The 23,946-nt window shown below is 30.5% G+C and overlaps 1 protein-coding gene across 1 annotated transcript; it reads left to right on the top strand.

Annotated features, from left to right (window-relative positions):
• Window positions 1-11,939: 11,939 nt before the first annotated feature.
• LOTGIDRAFT_229276 (hypothetical protein) lies at window positions 11,940-22,835 on the top strand (the record flags this gene model as incomplete). The annotated part of the gene is made up of 15 exons (XM_009063821.1): window positions 11,940-12,133; window positions 13,259-13,348; window positions 13,848-13,980; window positions 14,326-14,504; window positions 16,078-16,182; window positions 18,264-18,428; window positions 18,935-19,122; window positions 19,437-19,534; window positions 19,805-19,911; window positions 20,163-20,304; window positions 20,539-20,670; window positions 20,913-21,035; window positions 21,267-21,327; window positions 21,625-21,753; window positions 22,768-22,835. The coding sequence occupies 15 exons, from the start codon at window positions 11,940-11,942 to the stop codon at window positions 22,833-22,835; spliced, it is 1,914 nt and encodes a 637-aa protein (XP_009062069.1).
• Window positions 22,836-23,946: the final 1,111 nt, after the last annotated feature.

The raw sequence follows: 23,946 nt of genomic DNA on the forward strand, positions 1-23,946 counted from the left end.
TGTTTTACTTAGTATCACATGGTCACTGTCAAGTTTACTTCTTTTCATTACAATAGACCTATCTGAATTTAAGCTTACATTAATTCCATAAGCATCTACTCTGAGTATCAACATGTTTCATGTTCTGTTTCTATTTTTGATGTATTGAGCACTATTTTAACAGTGAAAATACTAATGACTGTTGTGGTAGAATGAGAGCACTGTAAAGCCTAGTTATAACTTTAATTCCACATTCATAATATGTTGCAAAAGACCCCATAAATGAACCAGATAGATTTAGTTTTCTTGGATATTATTGCAGTTATCTCCCCTCAAGTGATGTGTATATTTACAATTTCATAACTGTTTCAACCTAGTAATCAGATAATGCAGTCATTGTATCATAGAATTAACAATGCGTACTTGTTTAGAACAAGAAAAGTTTGAATTATGCCAGTTAATCTTGGGATATCTTATCTTAGAAATGCATTGAGGTGTAAAATAATTGACAATAGAGATCATTCAAACTGTGTAATAAATTAAAATTTCACACTAAAACTAACAATAGACTGTAGGCCCTACAGTGTAGGGTAACAACTGAACCTAGTAATTATAGTAATATCAGAATACTGTAGCTGGTATTGTATTTCTCTTTTAATTCAAACTGCCTTGACATGCATTTCAACTCACCTGTGTGTAAAGCAGAATAGAACTGGACTAGGGACTAGCTCATATTTGTAAATTTGTAAAAGTTCTCAATTTGGCACATTTACCAGACGTATTGTGAAAACAAAACGAAAAGATATTCAATCATGAATTTCCTAATCCGTACATTGACATATTAATTGTTCTGATCAATGACCAGCCAGAGTTGCATTTTCAGTGTTTCAAAGAAATGGATGTAAAATACTTAGAGAAAATACTTGAAGTCTTGAATTCATTTGTCTTATATTGTATTGTATATTGTTGGTACCATTCATAAAATCATTGTTGAAATAAGACAGGGTAGCATTCTTTAATATATATAGATATCAAACAATAGTATTATCTGTTAAACAAACACTGACCTCACTATGTATTATTATTATCATTTTAATCCCAAATAATTAAATCACAATATTCATTATTAGTTTACTACTGTCTGTCAGCTTATATCTCTATTTCTTACTCTGAATATCTTAGTTTCTCTACTTTATTATGAGACATTCGTATAAGTTTTTTGTTTTACAATGTGTGTATATTGCAAGTTTATTGCATTTGTTAAAAATTTATGGTTGATTGAAGAGTTATCTATTCTAATTGTTATATATGTTTTTTTTAAATTTTATGTGAAGTGAGTTATTATAATAATTAGAGCCGTGCCATGTAGAAAATGTTAAAACTCATAATCATACACTTTGAAATCATATGGAGATTGTAATGAGTCTTTTAAGACCAATATTTGCCCTGACAAATATCCTGGTTTGAATCAGAATATCATTAATAACAGATTTAAAGTTTTAAGGATAATGGAAGATTTGAACAACATGACAAACATTTATCATGTCGTCTGCCTTTGTTATTAGTTTGAAATTAATGTTGTCTAATTCATACCAGGATTAAGAATTTGAATGGATTTGAAAAGTCAATATTGACTGTGATATTCTAGACTAATACAGTAGTGATTTTAATATAAATGATAAACTCTCCATATTAAATTAAACTATAACTTTATCATAAAAGTATTGACAAGTGTATGTTGTTATGTAGATATGGTTGTATTTGAAATTAAAGTATTGAAGATTTTTAATAGACTATGATAAGCCTTGATAAGTGAAAACAATTTCCGATTATTTAGAATTGAAATGTGATCTTTGAATACAGATAAAATATTTTTGATGTATTTATCATAATTATTATTAAATATGTAATGTTTGTAAATGTGTTCAAATCACACCCTGATCTAAGTAAAATTTACACTTAGACTACCATGAGGTTAAATTATTACAATATATCTAATTTTAAGGTTTTCAATAATACATGCAATAAGTCCATATTAAAAAATAAAAGTCAAATATAGTGTTAAAATATTTAAAATTGCAATCAGCTTTCCAGATTACACAAAGAATGCCTTATCATTCACCACACAATTGAAATTTATTTTCCTACACCCAGATCTATGTGTGAATTACAAAACTAAAAACAACACAACCGAATATAACATCATATTAAAAAGAAATCGAGTAATTTGAGATAAAAGATTAAAAAAAAAACGTTTGATCTCTCGAGATTATCTATTTAACTTTTGAACTGTTTTAAAAACAATTTTTAATTTTTTAAATGTGATATAAATAATATGATAAGAGATTACGAAAGTTTTAAATTATTACTTGTGTTTGAAGTACTTGTTGAAGAGAGTTAAATATAGGTGCTGTATAAATGTTGGATTTTATCTTTCACTTCCTTTTTGAGGCTGACTTTTGAGATGCAATGATGTGCAAAACATTCTTAAATTAATTTTTTTTTGGCTTTGTGTAAAGCAAAGACTGAACACAAACATATTAAGTGTACAAAGTTTAAGACTTTATAAATTTTATGCTGTATTAAATATGTTGGATTTTAAGTGAAGTGAAGGCTGCTTTTGAAATGTGAAGTATATATAACACCAGATACAATGTGCAAAGCAAAACTATGTGACTTAACTTTTTGCTTTTTCTTGTTTTGATAACTTTTTATTCTACTGGCATTAAAATGATCAATTTGGAAGTTGTTGGAAGTAGACCACAAAATCTTTTGCAAAAAGGAAATATTTCTTTCACTGAGAAGTCTGTTCCTATTAAAAAGAGATTTATTTTTACTACAAGGTAAGTAATCCATGAATTATTACATTTTATTGAAGATCAATGTTTTTTTACACAGAAGAATTTCATCAGCACCCATGTCCATTTATTGGCCTATAAATTACTATAAACCTGGCATGTACATCTAAAATTATTAAATGAAATTGTTAATAAACAGATTATTGTCCATGTTTACACTGATATCTTATGGTATTCTGAAGTGATCATATCTTGGTCTGGTATCTTATAGTTTTTACCAACAATTGTCATAGTAAATAAATTTCAACTATATCATTTGCAAGTCAAAATATAAGAAGCACATGTGCATTTGAATGTATTCAAAAGAAATTACTTAAGTTTGCATTTACATTTGTAGTGATAATTGGTGATATAATCAAGAAGCTTATTTATGAAAAAAAATTAAATTGAATAAAAAAAAAACCTAACCTTTTATTGAGTCATGTAAGACGCCCAAAGATTTGTTAAGTGAAACATGCTTTTAACTAATTTAAATATGCCTGAACAAATACTGAAAATTACAGAAATCAATTTTCAGTTAAGTGTATTTTTTCTACAGAACGTCTTTTTCTATTATTGACAACAGGCAAAACACTGAGAAAATATTTATTTGTTACTATGCCAACATGTAATGTGCGTGTTGTAAAGTTTGGTTGATCATGCAATATAGAGTAAAGGATGCTACCAAGTCATGTGATTGATTATGAAAACAGACATGCCTTCTCCATTGAAATCACTTAATTAGATATCAGTGAAGGAATAAAACTTCATAATACATACATGTTTTATCCATAATATTCATTTGACCAGATAGCATTGTGTCTATTAGTAGTAGGTAGCTATTCACACCAATACAAAAACATGTTACTGAAATTCTAAAAGATAAGCAGACAATAGTAATAAAAAAATATCTCCAGCAAAAATAGAAACATACCACAGTGTCACATTAGAAACTGTTTTAAAAATTTTTAATTGCTTGCTTTAGTAAACATTCCAAAAAAGGTATCTTCAATGCCAGTATTATTCTTTTCAATGCCTGGATTAATAAAAACAATGCCAGGTCTCCAGACTTACTGTGTATCTGAATAATTTATGTAAGCTTATTACATGTTATAATCTGTCAAGCTAAGAAGAGAAATGATTTCAGAACTCAGGAGACTTGAAGTGGCTTTGACGATTATCTGATGATAGAAACATTATCAACTCAATATATTGGAAATTCTCTACATCTCTGGAGTCATCCTTCTGCAGCCAAGCAATATTTCTTAATGGAAGAAAGCAACAACTATATTTTACAACTAAGGTTAACAAGGGTCCTTTCTACCATCTGGTTCTTGGAAAATCCTCTTGGCCTTGATCTTTCACGGTTTGTCAGTACCCATTTACAGCTGGGTCGAGTGAGGATAACTTAGTCAAGGTCATTGGTATCCCACACCTGTAGAGAATTGAACCCACAGTCATTTGCTTGACGTAACCATTCAATTGGCATCATGACTGTAAAGAACTAACACTCTAACTGACTGTTACATACAAGGGAATATTCAGATTTTCTTGTATGTTAAAAATCTTAAGATAATTGGAAATGAAGAAGACAAATTATAAATATTTGGTTGTGTCTAAAAGATTTGTTGCTCTGCAAGCCTATTATCTGAGTAACGGTTAGAAATTTCATTAGCTCAATAAACTTTAGTAACAATGTAATCTACATTTAATTCATTAGCCCAGCAAATCGGACCCTACCCAGTTCTTCAGATATGGTATACGGATGTGATATTATTATGGATAGGGCCAGACATCGAATGTCACTTTAATGGGAATTGAACTAGACCCATTTTTGGATGGCTAGTTTTGTGAATTTTTACCATAACAAAAGCCAAATTTGTTGTAACTTTTAGTATTTATAAAAGTACCAGATATTCTTGACGTACCTATACCCCATAATCTATAAAAGTAGACTAATAAGATGTAAGACAGCTTATTGCAAACTTTTTTTGATATCTTTACTTCATGATAAAGGTATTGTAAAGAGGATTTCTAGATTTTTATGCTTATCTGGTACACTGATAGCATTAATTTGCACCATTCCAATTTTCAATCAGACATCTGTGGTTCCTGCAATTCCATTAAAACTAAGTGTTTTATGACGTCACCCCCTCAAAATTTGGTTGCAACATATAAGACCTTTGTGGGCTGATGTCATAAAACACTTAGTTTTAGTTGAATTGCAAGAACCACAGACATCTGAATGAAAATTCGAATGACGCAAATTGATGCTATCATTGTCCCCGATACACATACAAAATTTTACAATCCTTTTAAGTAAGATTATCGTTACTTGAGTCATTAACAGAGAAACGTAACAAATTATAACTTTATAGTTGATTTGAAAAATCGGTTAACAGTGTCACTAAAGCACTCAAATTTAACAGATATCTACGAACAAAATATTGATTGGAAACCAAAACAACTCCCCCTAAAATTAATATATATTGACACAAGTTGACCATGTTTGATTTGTACTGAGTATTAAAACTGACCTTTCTACTGTCAATATTGGTGTTAAAACAAACATGACCATTTTAATAATGATGATATGAAATTCATGTAGCTACCTGATACATATATATGGACAGTGGTCATTGTGCTGACTGATTATGCTAAAAATATATTATTTGTTAAAACATATTAAACATTAACGATATATTGATCTTGATGTCCCTTCTAGTTCTTAATTTAATAAAAAAAAAATTGGATGAGAAGTTTAGGAAAAGTATGTAAGCTTATCAAGACAGATCATCCAACAATCCTTTTATGCACATTGACAAGATCCACAGAAGTAATGAATAATAAACAAAAATTCCACGTTAACAATCTTGAGAAAATAAAGTTAAGAATATTGTATATAATAGTTCAATCACCTTATTGTTTAAATATTTGATTAATTTTCTCTTTAAATTGTTATGATAAATTATTAATTAATTATCAGAGATGTTGAGGGTTAACGCAGGTCATAGGTTTAGTTTTCTATGGTAAAAACCTGTTTCATTATCTTGCATGAATTGTAGCTTTGTCATCTCACCTAACCTAATTGCATGTAATTTGGTGATCCTGATAAAAACACTCTAGCCAGCACTTATCCGTGCTGCTTTTTTACTGATTATTTGGGTATGTGTAGGGTTCAAACTAGCTCACCTTGCATTAACATGTTCATGGTCCTAAATGCATTTTAACAAAAAAGAAAAGGATGCACTTGAATGAATAACATTGCTGTTTTATGCAATATTACCATCCTGTCTTTCATTTGTCTTATCAGGAAGCATGCCAAGACTGACATAAAACAAGCTATTGAATGTCTTTTTGTTGGTCAACATTTAATGCTAATCCTAATTGTTAATGACTTTGACTACAATATGACAAACACATTAAAGGATTCACCCCAGGCCCTTTTGTGCAGAAACAGTTCGACACTGGCTGAATTTTCTCAAACATAATATCAATATCAACAGTGACATCTTTCTTATGTCAATGTACCAAGATATGCAAATAAATCCATATCATCTTTATATTATATCATGTGTAAAAGAAATGTAGAAAGACATTTCTTTTGTGGTTCAGTATGCAAAGCAGAATTTCAGATTCATAAAGACCAAAGTAAGATTTTTTTTTTTTATTTATGTAAACCTGAAAGCAGGCCCAACTTGATTTTTAATTCCAGTCTTTCTTAACACCAAAAATTTCATTCTATTGTGAGAATCTGAAATCATCTATGACCTTTAAAGAAATAAAATGGTCTTAGAATCAGCTTGACAGTCTTCACCAATAGAAACAAAGAAAGTATTTAGTGGAAGTAGAAAATAGAAAAAGTCTGTCTTATCAATAACTCTAACAAATATTGACACAAGGTAGCTTAGAGATGATGAATAAGGTATAGTTTGATTGGTTGTTGAATTATCTTGTCTATTCTGCCAGTCTGACGATACACCTGATCAAATCTATACAATACTTACTGTCATGTTATACTACCTGTATTTTACCTGTTGGACTAAATGATGTTAATTATAACTGGACAATAACTACCTGGAATTTATACACTAGTTTATTAATGTACTATATTATCATTTCAATTTCAATCAAGTGCAAATTATTTCATTTAGTGCAAGTTTTAGAAATATTTTTATTTGAGAAAAGTCCTTTTAAAGGAATAAGTTGCGATTGAGGATATTTATTTATCAATATTTCCAATTTAGTTCAAGTTTAGAGTGTTTTCTATTCATTTGGGAAATATAATTATAAAGTAACTGAGTGTATTTTGTTTACTTGTGCCTAATTTAAAAAATTGGAAAATTGCTTCTTGTGAGAATATAACTATAAATTGAAAAATATTTATATTAAATATTCCATTCCAAGATTTCTTACAGAAAGCATGATATAGTGATGTAATGTGACGTCAGTGATAGTAAACGTTGCTGATATAAAATAACCAGTGAATAATTAATGTGATTGAACCACCCAGAGATAATCAATGAATCTATTTGATGCCAGACTTGTCAACATTCTAATTGTTTTACGCGTGGAGAAGAGAGATGTTATTTCTTGACTTAACTCAGGATCATTCATACAGAATTTTGCTCATTTTGGACTTGAAATTAGGTTTGATTTGTGATTTAAGCATGTAAGAGTTTAGCTTGATATCGTTAATAGTTTTTCATTGATTCAGTGAAATAAGAATTGGGATATAGCTATGTTTTTGAAAAGCAATAAGAGTGTGATGTAATATTGCAGGAAGGATTTAATTCTATACATTAGAGTATTATAAGACAACACTAGATATTTAATTCAGGGGCAGATAGTGTATCTGAGACAATAACTTTTAGAAAATTTGTAACGAAACATATTGATGGATATTACTGATTTATATTAGAAAAGATTCTAGCGTAAGGAACCGATCATTGAGATGATAAATGGACATTGTTTGATGAGATATTGACCAAATCAGATTATACAGAGGATGAAGATAAATGTCAGGTATTAATTATTATCCTATAGGTATGATGAGTATGATTAATTATTCAGTGACAGGTATGATTAGATGTGGAATTGTTCACCATCAGAGTAGAGTTATGAAATGCTGATAATGTTCAATGATTATTATCAAGGAAGCCATGATGGAAAGCTGATTCGATAAGTTAACGAATATTTTGCTACGTGGATTTTTCTCTGGTTTGTTACCTCTTACATGAAGGAAAAAATAAATGGAATTTATACCAGATTGCCTTGGGATTAAGAAGACTTGTGAAAATATCTTGAATTGATATGGAAAGTATTGAATCAATGAAAGCAACATCTTCATATTTCATTGTACAGGCTGGTAAAACATTTGAATAATTTGTATTACACTGTGCATGGAATGTGAAAAACTTTTCAACAATTTACATCATAACCTGTGATAATGGTATACTCTTCATCAATTTGACGTTTTAACTCAATTGCTTTCATCTGAATTTTACAGCCTATATCAGTTTACACTTGTAATTTACCTTTTCTCAGGATTCTATTTGTGCAATTTTCACACAATGGTGGATAAACAATTACCTCAATAGGCCTATATGCAGCAATTTTTATGAACAGCTTTTACAAAAACTTTAATATTGGGCAGCAAAATGATCGATATTTCTATTTCTTCATATTCAATATTTTTAGTCAAATAGATAGAAAAAGACTTTGAAAATATGTGCCTTTAACTCTACTCTTTTGAATCAAAATAAATGTCCAAAAAATGAAATATGTATAGCTGAAACTTAGTATTTAGTGTAAATGATACAGAAACAATCAGTGTATGTTCTGATACAGAATGCATCTGAATGCAGTATATGATGTAACTGAATATAGAATTTATCAGAGGAACATGAGTAATAGTGATATAAAGTTGTTTTAAAATATAGAATCCAAAATTGATAATCTTGCCAAAATGACGTATACTCCTCTTCTGGACTGTGTGGACTTAGTGGAAAACTCTGACACGAGTCAACTAACTTTGGATTGGGTTCGGAAACAACAGGCCTTCTATCAACCTCCCAAAATACATTCTTTCCTGACTCCCCTTGCTTCCAATCATATCCGGAAACTATCTGGAACATATGTAGCTTCGTATAAACCTGTCACATTTGCTTCCCTGTCTGTAGATAAAGAAGGAACCAATGATCAACTTTTTGTTCAAGGGTAAGATTTGACTTTTTTGATATTTGTCAGAAACAATTCTATGTCTTTAATTTAATAAGGGTAGTTGATTTCCCAGTTTCTATTCTTTTTTACCAGAAATTATTAATGTTATAAAGAGTCAAAGCCTTGAAAATTGAACAGTTTCCATTTTTGATCACTTTTTTTGCCATAAGCTGCATTTACACTGCCAAAGATCATCTGTGCCAAGTCTGGACTGGCAGAAAAAGGGCAGTGTAAACAGGTAGAGATGGTGTTACAGCTACACAAGAAGAGGTGATCTGTTTATTTCCTTTCTTTTTATTTTCTATTTTATTTGTATGTAGGGGTTTGTCATAAGATTAGTTGATATAACAAGATATATGTGTATGTATTATAATCTTCAGTTCATTAAAATTGTCTGATTATTGATTTAGTTTGATTCATTTGTAACAGTTATTTTCAAGGATCAAAGGACTTTAGTGGGTGTGGTTGATTCAGATTGTTTGAAATGATCTTATTCAAATCAATCGTTACTAGACTCCTGCTATAGTTTGTTTTGGTGATAACATTCTCTGACTTAGTTTCTACTGAAAATGTGGATATTTATAAATAGATTATTATCAAGAAGTTTCTTCTGATTTACACACATCAGATGTGTAAACATCTATGTTACATGGATAACAGTTGACCCTTAGAAAATCTCTTGGCAAAGGACTTTTCCAAGTAATTTCAAACATATTTATACCCAAGTATGGAATTAAGGTGTTAGGTCAACTAAATATTAAGAAAAAAATCTAAGATTAGAACTGTAACATTTTATAACATAATCACACATAAGACATTACAAGATTTCAAGGGAACTAAGCTGGTAGAAAGGATTAATTGAACCCTAATATAGATGTCTCTTCATTTTAAATAAAAAGTTGGTTGCCAAAATATTACAAAAAAAGACAAGTGTAAAAGCTAGGTAGAATATTTTATGAATGTCTATGTTAAAGTATCATACTGTTGAGATGTGATTTATGAGTTATAGAAAATAATGTTTCGGGATAGATTGTGTTTGGTAAATAGCGATTATCTTTCCTTGTCTTGTAAATCTTCCATGAACTAATTTATATAATATCTTGATACTTTAATCTCTACACCCTAAATCTCCTTTATTACCACCTGATAACAAATTGTTTCAATATTTTTGTTAAAACAACCATTTTTTTCCAGTTGATTACAATGAAAAGCATTTGTTTACCTCTTTGTGATTGTGCATTTTCACTCAAGTCTTGTCACTGTCTTGTCATTTTAACATATAGCATAATATATTGTCACCGTTTGTTATCAGCCAAGGAAACTTGCCCATGTATGCCAAATTGTTAACCATGCAGCAGGATATGATTTTACATAGGATAGTCAGTTTGTGATAGTGCCTCTTTAAAGAGTAAGGATAAGTCTTAGTATGTAGGATTACCATAAGATAATCTATAGCCAGGTATTAACGGAAGATTAACAGTTAACAATATGTCCTACTAAATTTGAATACAAAGGTCTTATATTAAATTGCTATGTGGTGTTTTTAATGTGTGAAAGGTGTCCTAATGAGAAGTCGTTCCTTCCCATTCAGAGAAATTTTTGGAAATAAAAATGATTTTTTGGCACAGGTAAATTATTTTATTTGTCAAGACTAAATCATTGAAACAATCATAGTAAATTGTGTGCAAATTGATACATAGTCTTAACAACATTGGATCTGTTTAATAGAATTTTGACAATTCCTGTCAACTATTTTTTCTGGGCACCAAAAAGTTTGATATGACTGATAATTGATTTTCTGCGAAAAATTTAAAGTGTTAGTCATTCAATGATCTGCTTTTTACATTATTCTCATTTCTGAACTAACAGATATATGTATCAACAGAGGCTAAAAGTCATTCAGGTTCACAATGTTCATTAGAACATATCTAATTACACAGTGGGGCATTTGTGATCAAATCATAGACTTGAATTGATGTTATTTCTATTGATGATAATTATTATGATTTCTAAATGCACAGTAGGATGCCCATGTGCAGTTACACCTGAATTCCGGTAATTATATAATTACACTGTAGGATATTCCTATTACACCTGCCTAACCTAACGAAACCAATTACCTTGTCAGTCGGTCAGGTGACATAATGTTTCTGTTAGGACTTGTTCTGCATCATGCAAATATTACTCTCTGAAACTAGTTCGAATTTTAGACCTCAGTTTTGGATTCTTGCTGCTTGTGGTGAAACATCAAGCATAGCATTAACTTTTTTCATACAATAACTTTTGGTATGATTCAGTTTATGGATTTATTTTGTGGATTATAACATTGTGATATATGTGGAAGGATTTACTTTGTTTGAAAATTAAGTAGACTAATCAATGATCAAAGTTTAAAGTGATATTATTTGTTACAGTTTGTTGTGGCCAATGGTCATGGGTAAGAGATCAAAGTTAGGTCAATTAACATGTAATTAACAATTTACTATGAAGTATGAAACAACTGACAGTTATACTGATGATCAGAGGATGTTTATAACAGTTATCATATATAATACTTGTTACTGTGATCTATAGGAATTCTGCTTCAAGACATAATGTCATAAGAGATAGCAAAATGTTTATCTTGTGTCTCTATGGAACAAACGTGTGTTGATATGACCATATTTTTTTTCTTTTGAGTTATAGTTTGTATCTAGAATATGAAACAATAATGGATTTATTTATTTAAAAGGAAAATCCAGAGTAAAGACTGCTATCAATTGAAATTTTGAAACCGATGACATTAAGGATAGTGCACATTTTGTTCTGGATTTTGATGTAGTTGTGTTGATAAAAAGCATCTGCAATGTTACTTTAGTGTAGTTGTACAATTTCAATTGATCACAGGAACTCATTGAAAAAATGTTGATGCAGCCAATTTCATGGCCTGTTGCAAGATATTTAGAACTAGATTCAGTGAAGGAACCAGGATCTGTGACAGATTATTTGAACAATTACAAAGATGGTTTGGAATCTGTATCACTAGCACACCTGTCTGTTCCTGTTAGGTTTACCTTACCTCCAATTATCTGTATCAGTGCTCAAATACATGACAGGTTTGTAATAATTTTAGCTTTTACAGTTTTTAGCTTCCAGATCCAGACTACTGATATCATGTTTTTATAATTAGTTTTCATGAAGACAACTTTCTTCATCACACACACTTTATGATATTCATCTTTAAATATTAGCCCACTGAAGAGTACAAAGAAAATTTCATTCGTTTGTGGTCATTACCAAAACCATCTCAGAAACCTAAACTGTAAAAGGTTCAGGTTATTGAACTTCTATGTTACAACCAGCAGATAATATGATATACGACTTGAAAATCAAGACAGAATTCTATTTTAGTCTACAAGACTGATAAGATTTCTATTTCTGATTCTTACTTTTCACAGTTTATCATACAAATCAATAATTGTTATCAATAAAATACAAAGGGTCAATTTCCTTTCTGTGTGTTATGTTTTGTTTCTTATTTTATGAAATTGAATTCAAATCACTTAAAATTTACTAGTAATAATATCAAATCGAAATTGTTACCCCCCATGATATATAAAACATATCATTTAAGGGATTCAAGAGAGGTTTTTGAACCTTTACACCATTCTGGTTTCCGTCAGTTTTTACTGTAGTTCCTAAACTTCCAGAAAGACTTGGACTATATTTGTCCACTTTAGTACCACTTTATGACCATTAGTAAAAAGATACATGAAGCATTCTGTTCCTCCCTCGCTGCTGCTAGTATTTATGTTGTTAAGGTGTTAAAGAAGGAATAGTGATAATAACTGGCAATTGATCATTGTCATGTTTTTCTGTAATCATCCTACAGTACCTCTATAGTTTTGAGTATCTCTTTAAGATTTCTTCTAGATGCAGTGGACTAATTCATGATAATGGAATATGTAAAATAGAAACCCTTATATTTCAGAATATGCATAATTTTAAGACCATTTTCTGCAGAAGCAGGAACAAAATAAACCCCTTTTACATTGTCAATGGATGAACTGAGTGTACAGTTAACAAATCAGCCCATCTTGAGTTGGTGGTCAGGGAATTTTTCTCAAAATAGATTGTTATAAATGACAACCATTCTGAGAAAGAAGTCAGCAAGTCATATTAGGCCGAAGTTTAAAAATTGTTGGTATTGTGTTTATATTTGGGTTACTTGTCAATTTCAGGAAAGGTTTTCAATCTACGAAATCCACATATGATGATGTCACTTCCTGTAAACCTTTACTACAGAGTGTAGGTTTACACCATTCATTTAGGTAAGTTTGGAAATAACAATCTTGACCAAACATTGAAAACCACAAACTTGATCTACCCTTGGAAACCTCAGACATTGGAAATTAACACTTATACCTCAAACTTGACCTAACATTGGAAACTCAAACTTGACCTAACATTAGAAACTTCATACTTGACCTAACATTGGAAAGTAACATTGGAAACCTCAAACTAGACCTAACATTGGAAACCTCAAACTTGACCTAACATTGGAAACTAACATTGGAAACCTCAAATTTGACCTAACATTGGAAACTAACATTGGAAACCTCAATCTTGACCTAACATTGGAAACCTCAATCTTGACATGACAATGGAAACCTCAAATTTGACCAAACATTCAAACCAAAAACTTGACCTATACTTTTTCTACTGTATTGCTTATTGTTTTCTGATAATATTTGCATCAAAAGAGTTGAAGTAGACATTGGTCATGCAATTTAAATTTTGAGTGACTGAACCATGTTAAAATTTTTTCAGTAGCTCTAGTGGTCGCTCTTCTCCTACCTCCTCAGATCATACAGTTACACCTGGATTATCTGGACTACATGGTGGCTGGATAACTGGGAATTCAACAGAACGAAGCAGTCTTGGTTCATCTTACTCACTTGATGTAAGTATTGCATATCAATAATGCTTTGTTGCTAACCCATAGTAATGAAAACAATAACACTTGTCTGAGGCTCCAAACTTATCTGGAAGTATAGACATGAAAATAAATTTTACTTGTCAAACTTCAGTAGGGGGGTCTAGGCTGAAAGAGGTCAGTTGTCTTGTCTGTAGGTCACACAATGTGAAAGTCTGAGTAACAGGTATCTCAGTGTCTGAGCTGATATAAAACATTTGAAAGCCATTTTGTTTAATCCAAAAATGTTTCTCACATGTTTTAAGAAAATACTTGTGAACAATCAACTTTGTGACATATTTGGTAATATTACTTTAATCTTTTTTTTTTCAGGACATAGACCAACAAGCCTCAAATACAGTAACAAAACATTTTGAAAATATCAAATCAGTTTTATTTGAGGGAGAGAATTCACTTCCTTCATCAGCCAATACATCTCAGGTGTCTAGATCATCTCAATCATCAACTATACGAGAATGTCAGGAATGGAGATCACAATTTCATCATCTCAGGTTTGTATTCTTAGTTGTTAATTGGAACTAGATATTCTAAAAGAAATTCAGAAATTTTTGGTAATGTGGGCCAAAAGTTCATTGAAAAAGCACAATTTTTGAAGACAATATAAAGTGAATTTTCATCTTGATTTGGTTGTCCTTAATGCTGTATTTATTGAATAGATGTTTGAAATGACTGTGATACTATGTGAAAGATGATATAGGCATGGTCAAATTCTTTATATGAATATAATATTGTTTAAATCATGTACAAAAACATAGAAAATGATAAGTGACAGATCTCCAAGACTAGATAGATAGTTATAACTGTTGTTTTTGTTCCTCTATTGCATACTAAATGGTTTACTTCCAATAGATCAATGAAATAATTGTATACAGAATATACTATTGTTTAATATCAGAGTCAGTAGATTGGAACAGATCAGATCAAACTTGTTCTATTATAAATAAAATATTGGATAATCTGAAATTATTAGATTTCATTTGTTATCTGTGGAATGAAAATTGAGTTAATTATTAGTGAAACAACATTAACTACAATCTTAGTCACATTAAGGGGACTATATTCCTTCTTTGAAAGGTTTACAACTTTACATGTGATCCAAATGTAAAAGTATCTAGTTTATTAGATGGCCATGTTTAAAATTGAAATTGAAATAGGGGAAATTGAAGTTGGTTATTGGCCATACAATAGTTTTAAAGTTTCTGTATTTACCATTACCAATTTACAATATTTCTCTATAATATGTTTTATAAGCTCAATAATGATTTATGATGAGCTATTTTGATATAAAATTTCAGTTGAAGGATATATTTTATAAAGTTGACACAAAGCTTTTTAGATGGTAAAATATAGAATCGATCAATACACTTTCATTAGATTACATTGTAAACCAGTAAATTGGAGACCCCCTGATGTTAAATAGATCTGTTATATTTTCACTATAAAGTGAAATGTGTGTGTTATTTTATAGATAATTGTTAGGTCTATTTTACATAGATAATATTTCAGACCAACTCTGAGATCAAATTAGCACAAAATAGGGAATTTGATTCGAAACGTGTTTATGGCTTTTGAGCTTACTTGAAAGATAATTACTATTTATAGATGTACAAAAAATAATATGTTTGGAAAAACAAACAAAATTTGCTTTAGATAAATTGATGGGTAACTAATGATTGTTTTTTCGAAGGGAATGATAAAACCAACTTAAATAAGAATAATTTGATGGACATAGAGGATAGTAAAAATGATGAAATGTCATATCTGGTCAATCAATGTCATGATGTTAAACTTTTAAACCTATATCTGAATTATGTGCGTTGAGTGTCAGTGTGGTTGCTTACTCTTCTTGTGCCTATTGAGTTCAAATGTTTGAAATTCAACTCCTAATTGAGTTCAAATTCAGTTATCTTGATTTACATTAAAAAAAAAAGATGTTAACAACATTTAAAAGATGTACTGGCATGCAGGTCAAATTGAGCAATATTTTAGATTTGTTGAAGATAATCTGATTAGAGCACATCACCTTTTTTAACAATGTGATTTGATGATGAATATGTTTTCCAGGTCTTTAGGATCCAGTTGTCTGGCCCTGAGTAAAAAGGATGAAGGAGTTGAACTTATACCACGAGAAACTTCTCCTGGACAACATGACACACCTGACTCTGAACAGTAAGTTGAACTTTCTTATATCCTAGAACAAGTAGCAAATAGCCTTAAGGTTAATTTCTTGTTAGATTTCTATATCGCTTTACAATTGATGTAGTGAGCAGTATTTTAACAGTGGTATTTCTATATCACTCTACAATATTGATGTATTGAGCACTATTTAACAGAGAATTTTTTGTTATTGTACTTGATATTTTTCTGAACTTTTAGTAAATGTTTAGACTCATTATTAGTAGGACTGTCGGAAATAATCGATATATCGATGTATTGCGATACGGGACACCTGGAAGCAATATATCGATACCGATCTGCGTGTATTGATATTGACGATTTTTTTACTCTACTTTCACTTTTCATGTGCCAGACCCTAGTTGTGGTTGTCGTAATATTTTTCAAAATTGGTGTTGTTATTGATTTAAATAAAATGTAAACGCGTAGTTTTCGTTGTTAAATTTTCTTCCATTTTAAACTAAACTAAATTTACTGTATATGACATTAGTTTTATTTTAATTATATAAAATAATAAAATAAATAATGTAGTAATACATTTTACGACAATAAAAAACTAGTCTATCTTAGGCAGCATGGCAAACCGCTGAAAAAAGGTCAAATTTAGGAGGAATTTGGTCAATAACGAAAAGGGAAAATCTGTGGAAGAACTTTGGATTTAATAAAACTGAGGATGGAATAATACATCGTGAAGCAGCTATATGTAGAATATGTGCAATGGAAATAAAATTCTGCAATAACACTACTAACTTAACAACACATATGCACAGACATCATCCGTCAAAAATGCCGTCTGAAAATGTGCCAAATAGTCAATTAGGTGGTGGGGATAGAGAACAATCACAACAGCGTCAGGAAAACATCCACACCTGTCTTAGTAATAATAAAGTCATACAGCTTCCACCAAATTCCCTAAGAGCTAAAGAAATAATGAAAGTTGCTCACAAATTGGGAAAAAAAGCTGAAATATCAACTGAACGACTTTTCGCAATATATCGCAATACGTATCATAATACAGGGAGATGTATCACAATATATCACAATACGTATCACAATACAGGGAGATGTATCACAATATATCGCAATACGTATCACAATACAGGGAGATGTATCGCAATATATCGCAATACGTATCACAATACAGGGAGATGTATCGCAATATATCGCAATACGTATCACAATACAGGGAGATGTATCGCAATATATCACAATACGATTTTCAGCCGCAATATACGGTCCAAATTATTATACATATGTGAAAATGTTATAATTATTACTCAGTGAACTAATTGAAAAATATGGTATGTCCTTAAAAGATCATTAACATTAAAACATTTTAACATGAAAGTTGTTGGGAAAACAAACAATATTTGTTTTTGTTGATCCGAAACTATGAAAAAACTTCAATAAAAGACTAGATGCCACCACTGTCTTCAAATTCAAACCAGTCATATTTATTCAACCACTAATTCAATATTTATCCTCAGTGCACTCATTCTTCAGGATAAATTTGTTGGATATATTCATGTGCATTGTTATTATATTAATGACAGCAGGAAAAATCTATTCAAAGATGAAGAATAAACTCAACATTTAAACTAGAAATATTGATGAGAAGATGCAGCTCTATTATATCTCTTGTCATATATCTTTGTTTATATTTACATCACCATGACAACAATAGAATTATCAATAATTTACCCTTGCAGAATTAAGGGGGAAAAAAATTGTATAAACACATCAAAAATCAATATCTGTTGCTTCTACTCTATCATCTATTCAAATATTATTTATGTATTTTGATCAGCACTGTGGATTTTATTCTATTTACCAGCCATTTTTTATAGGAAAAACCTATTCATGTCACTGTAATTTTTCACCTAAATGATCCCCTTCATCCTAGAAAAGATATTATTTCAACAGGCAGAAAGAAAGCTACATTTGAATTATTTTCATTAGGGGAGCGTTGTTGTGTAAACCCAAAAATTGTAAGTTTCTAGTCTAAATTATTTAGGTCACAAAATAATTAGTACTTGTTGCTCTTGACCATTATAATTTGTGATGATATTTTACAGTGTACTAGTTGAAGGAAGACAAATTTTACCTAAACATCCTCCAACCGATGCCACTGCCATAAAAGATTTTGACGATGACACTCATACTGGGTTCGAATTTTTACGAGAAGAAATATTTGCTCAAGATGGTGTGTATGAGGAAATCCTCGCCATTGATGATGAAAGGTTTGTACTCAACATTCAGATTAATCAAGATTTTCTAAAGTGAATTTGAATCAGGCACACTGTTAGCATTGATTTGTACTTATTTTCAGGCAAACAACTTGGACCTCACTACAGCAAAAACTGCTATTTAAGATATTATAATGATAATGACGTCAAAAAATGCTTAATTTTTAACGGAAAATGCAAAAACCACAAGCGTCAGACTGAAAATTGAAATCAGTGTCTCCAATGCACGAAAGGTTAACTTTAGAAAACCTTCAAATGATCCCTTTAATAACCAAATTGATATGCTATAATATGTAAACTCAAACTTCGTGGCAATAAAGAGTAGCAGTTGTCTTGTTGCCAGAAAATTTTGAATTTTTGAATTCATAATGAATCTACTTTGGTTTTCAACTTCTTAAAAAGGGTTGCTAAGTTAAATATCTGAATCAAAAAATTTTAAGATCACATGTTTGTTTTGATTAAATGTTTTCTAAATCTATTGCCATTTTTCTGTGTTATAGAATAGAAGATAATGTTGAACCCAAATTGACTGTGTTACCGTCTCGACGTAGAGTTGGTTATCCCCCAATAACGCCCAACGCCTGTATAACTAATAGTGTTATGACTAGGTTGTTTGATACACTATGGAAGGACGTCTTATTTTGGTCCTGGCCAGTTATACAGAAAAATTACCCCCAATTCTTTGATGGTAGGTTATATTTTGATTTCATTATTTCTGTTTCTCTATTTATCTCTACTTCTGTATAAGCAAATCATCTGTTGGCATACATTGTGGAAACTAAAGTTGCTTTGTATGAATATTTGAAGATGGTTTGGAAGATGCATTACCCGGCTCAATTTTAAAGGTTGTGATGCTCGGCAATCTTGTTGTTTGTGACTAAGAACCATATTGTATTAAGAGTTAATGCCCAAATCCTAATGAAGCTACCTTAATGATGTTCGTTTATAAATTCTTTCACTTTTGATGGTTGTATAGTACACTTTATCTTATATCATTTTTAGATGTGATGCAGCAAACTTTAGATGTGAATCCGTCTTCACCACATCAGAATAATCCATCACCAGCCAATCGTCAGTCTTCATTTACATTTAACCCTAGGGTAGGTTGTTGAATTTCTTGTTTTCTTTATTGTTCTCTATGATTTTTCATTTGAGCATGTAAGGTCCAAATTTTGATTTTGGTGCATAGAGCAGTTTTCAGGAACTCATTCTTAAACAAGGTATCAAAACTATGTTTATAAAAGGAAATTTAAAGTAATATGATATAATAGACACAGGTTGTTTTCATTTTAATGGCAGCTATTTAGATATGTTTTGTAAATAAGTTCTGCTAATCCATTGTTTTCTATCTCTTGTATTGTACATTTCAGCACTCATATTTAAGTCAGCGTGCCAACACTCATGCTGGGGGTTCTTTTGATTCACAGAAATCTTTTGATGGTATTTTAAAAATATCTCAAATACCTATTAATTCTAGGTAAGATATCAAAATGATTTTTTTTATAATGTCTTATATCTTACATAATTCACAAATATTATGGTCGTTGGTCTTTTAAATCATTATCTTACATTAGAGAGTGTACCACAAATCACAGTAGTTTGTTTACATTTTATATTAGTAGTTTGTTTACATTTTATATTAATATATTATTATATACCAGTATTATGTCCACTTGCACTAACTCTACACATTTTTTAATGTATTGTGTATTTGTTTGTGTATTTCAGGGAGGATGGAAGTGGAATAGTCCGTCCTGGATCTAGTATTCACTCTAGACAGAGACCAACTACAACAACTTATCGTGTACTGTCCAAATTCGGTGGGAAAGGCAGCAGATTACCTCCCCTTAATGCTTCAGAAAGAAATAAGGTAACCATTCTTCTTTTGTAGAATGATATCATGAAGTGTATTTTGAAAGATAGTGAAAAAGCCTATTGTTGTTTGTGGTTTGTATTTGTTTTAAGTAGGTGTTTAAGTGGAGAAGGCTTTAATATGTAGAGTCACAATGGAAGGTCACACTCACTCCTTGTCAATGATTAAGGTCTAATTTGTCCTTGATCTTGATCCCTAATTAACTAGTATAATGTCATTATTATATTACAGGAAGAAGAAACGCCTATTGATGCGTTACATGTTCGAAGATTAACTCTATATACCAGTGGTGAGAGTATCTCCCCACCCCCTACAACCACAACATATCAACGGAATGGTGCTCTCCCTCCTCTACATGTTGAGGTTTGTGTTTTCATTGATTGAATTATTTGATTTAAGAAACAGAATATTACCATTTTCATTAAAAATGTATGTGCTTTTGTCCTTAACAAAATCTTATACGATTGACAGCATTTTATGCAAAAATTCATGTTTATAAAGCCTCAGGGATTATAGGCAATTATAAGTAATCATCAGGTATTTGTTTTAAAAATTCAATACATTGCACCCAATTCTGTATAATCTATTTTTTTCATCCTTTCTAGAAGGAGCGAAAGAATTATAATCGTGCTAGTAGTGCTGTAGATAATAAAGATGGTAGAAATTATTACAATAATAGAAATTACCTCCCCTTTGATCAACGTCCTAGTACCACACATGCTATGAGAGTAAGTAGTAAAGATTTATGAAAAAAAAAAATAGAATGTATATTTATGACTTTCAACACATATTGAATATTTTTTGTGATATTAGAATATGGTTTTGTAAAGATTATGAATATTGACAATTGTAAATTTAAAATTTTTTAGCAATATTAAAGTATAAATAACAAAGGGTTAATGTACTACCATCAAGCATCGTAGACATTTTGAAAATAAAATGTTTTCTTCTCTTTATAGACAGATAATTTAACATTATTCAGAAGATCGTCCACACCACAAAATCAGAACCAATTTATGGGTTAGTAATATGTGTTATTTTTAATTATATTTCTTACATTTGGTATTGATTATTGACTAGTTGACAGAATGATGACAAGTATATGAATATTGTTGTTAATCTACAGAATCCTAGTTTGATACTAATATACTGATATTCAAGGCCACTATGAAAGCCCTGCTTTCAATTTAAATTTGTTTTCGCATACTATGTTCTTCCATCCTATGATGAGAGGCTTAGAGATGTTACATGATTATCTCAGTAAAAAATAGCCATTCCTTTGATTCATATGATATAAATGTTTGGATTTTTTTTCAGGAGGTCGTCAGTTAAATATTACAGGTAAAAATCTTCAACCATCAGGTGAATATCCTCACATACAACCTGATATAGTTGAAGATCAGGAGGGCTCAATAGAGGATGGAATTTTACAGACCAACAATTGGCGTAAGTTATCTTCTGTCATACAAAACAGATTTATTTTTAGATATTTTTCTTTGCTATTATTTTTTGGAAATTAAGATAATCTACACTAAATGATTTCATGGAATTTTATTGGTCAATTATACTCCAGGCTCTTGTTTGACCAATTTAGCTCGAAATTTTTGTAGTAAAGACTATGTAAATGAGGATTGCAACTTATCCTTATTCTTCTTGTTCTGCTTGTTCTTTCAATTGCTTGAGCTTTTCACATTCTACATATCTTCACTGCTTTATTTATGTGAGCTGGGGTGTTTTGCTTCGGCTATTGCTCTCTAATTTAGAGGGTGTGGGTTTGATTCTTGATTCCGAGAGGGGTCATATTTTTCATGAAAAAAGCTTCTAGTCCACATTTAATGAAGGTTCTGTTGGTACAGGCTCTTTTAGATTAAAGTCACTTGATAGTTTAAAAATTAAACCAGTAGACTAACGTCTGTCTTTTTTTTTTTTTCAATTTAAATGAATTATGTTTATCACTTACTTGAAATTTTGAAATTTTAGGGACAACTTGTATATCTTGGGAGAACTATTGAAATTTAGGGTAAAATTTCACCAAACAGTTTTCAATGTTCAAGCACTGATTGATGCTGATGTATTTTTTATTGCACTGGATTTTTTTTGTTCACTGCAATTGTTTGTGACTGTGTGCCTTTTTTTTTTTTATCATGCCTGCATTATTAAGCACTCATATTGTCTTTAATAAGTTGTGTTGATGAAAAGATTAATTTTGATAATTTTTTGCTTTAATTTTGATTCTTTAAGACGCATAAGGCTTCTGATATATGAATGATTTAAAGCACATTGAGATCAATTTCATTATCAGTGATGTGTGTCAGATTTATAAATACAGGAAATTTAACATCTCTAAAATGATCACTGTATCATTATTTTCAAGGCTGAAAGAATTATGTAACACAACATCAACTTTCATAGAAATTTGAAGAAAAACACACTATAGATTCATATTTTTATTTTTTTCAGCTCAAGGAAATTCGTCCAATAATAATCCGTATAGAAGGAGAGCTCACAGACATGTGATTCAAACGTGACATGTGATTGGCTGATTTGCCACTAGAAACTGTGGTGAATGAACTTGAACAAGAAGAATGAATGTGAAGAAGAATGTGTGTTGAAACATAGTGGGAAAGAAAGATCTGAAGATAGTAAATTAATGTGATACTTTGACTTTGAATTTCTTTTAGGATTTGAAGGATCAGAAAAAAGCCCTCCAAGAGCTCTTGAAGAAAAACAATGTGTTACAATAAAAAAAACATTTAATAACTCAGTAAACAGTTAGTGATAATCATATTTAGTTATTTATGTAACATCCCCACCAAGTTCTGATTAAGTTATAGTTTTGCACACAGAGACTGTTTATTCAGACGTTTGTTGTACCTGTTTCTACATTTGGAAACAATTCAACATCAAAAGTGCTATTTTTGTTGATCGATTTTGTATTTGATGCCCCCATTCTGTGATCTATGTGGAGGTTTTTTTTTTAATGATACAATTGTGATTTGTAAGCAGGAGTAAGTGTTTGGCCATTAAATCTTCTTACATTGATAGCTGAAGCACCTACCTGAATGTCCCCTTTCATGCTCCAAGATATTAGAGAGCTTATCTTTAAATATTGCTCACAAGCTACAAAATAATATGTGACCGTTTCTATAGCATGTCTCAGTTTTATATCTTGAGTGGACCAACAGTTTCACTCTATAAATAAATTATAACACATGGCCATTGTCTTCCCCAGAATCAAGTAGTCTAAACCACAACTAGGTACTTCAGTAATACTTTGAGAAATGTTTTATGTATTTTAATTATCAAAGTTGTTTTAGATGAATTCATGTAATAATGTATTATATTAAAGATACAGTTATAATTATAAGTAATATGATGTAAATAAATCATGAACAATATTGCTGTGTTCTGAAATGATATATAATGTGTAAGCTTTCTAACTGTGCAAATTATAGCTTTATCACATTTTCTTTGGAATATTTGATGGGCTCTGTGTCAGGGCCAGTCAGAACATTACATCATTTGATTAGTTATGTCAAACAAATGGTGTTTGCTGGTTCTAATCTCAGTCAGCATGTGAATGTCTAGTGACCTTGAATATTTTCATTATTCCAGTCAACCCAAATGGTTACTGATAAT

This window comes from Lottia gigantea (assembly GCF_000327385.1).
Source record: "Lottia gigantea unplaced genomic scaffold LOTGIsca_6, whole genome shotgun sequence".
In the NCBI taxonomy this organism is placed as follows: domain Eukaryota; kingdom Metazoa; phylum Mollusca; class Gastropoda; family Lottiidae; genus Lottia; species Lottia gigantea.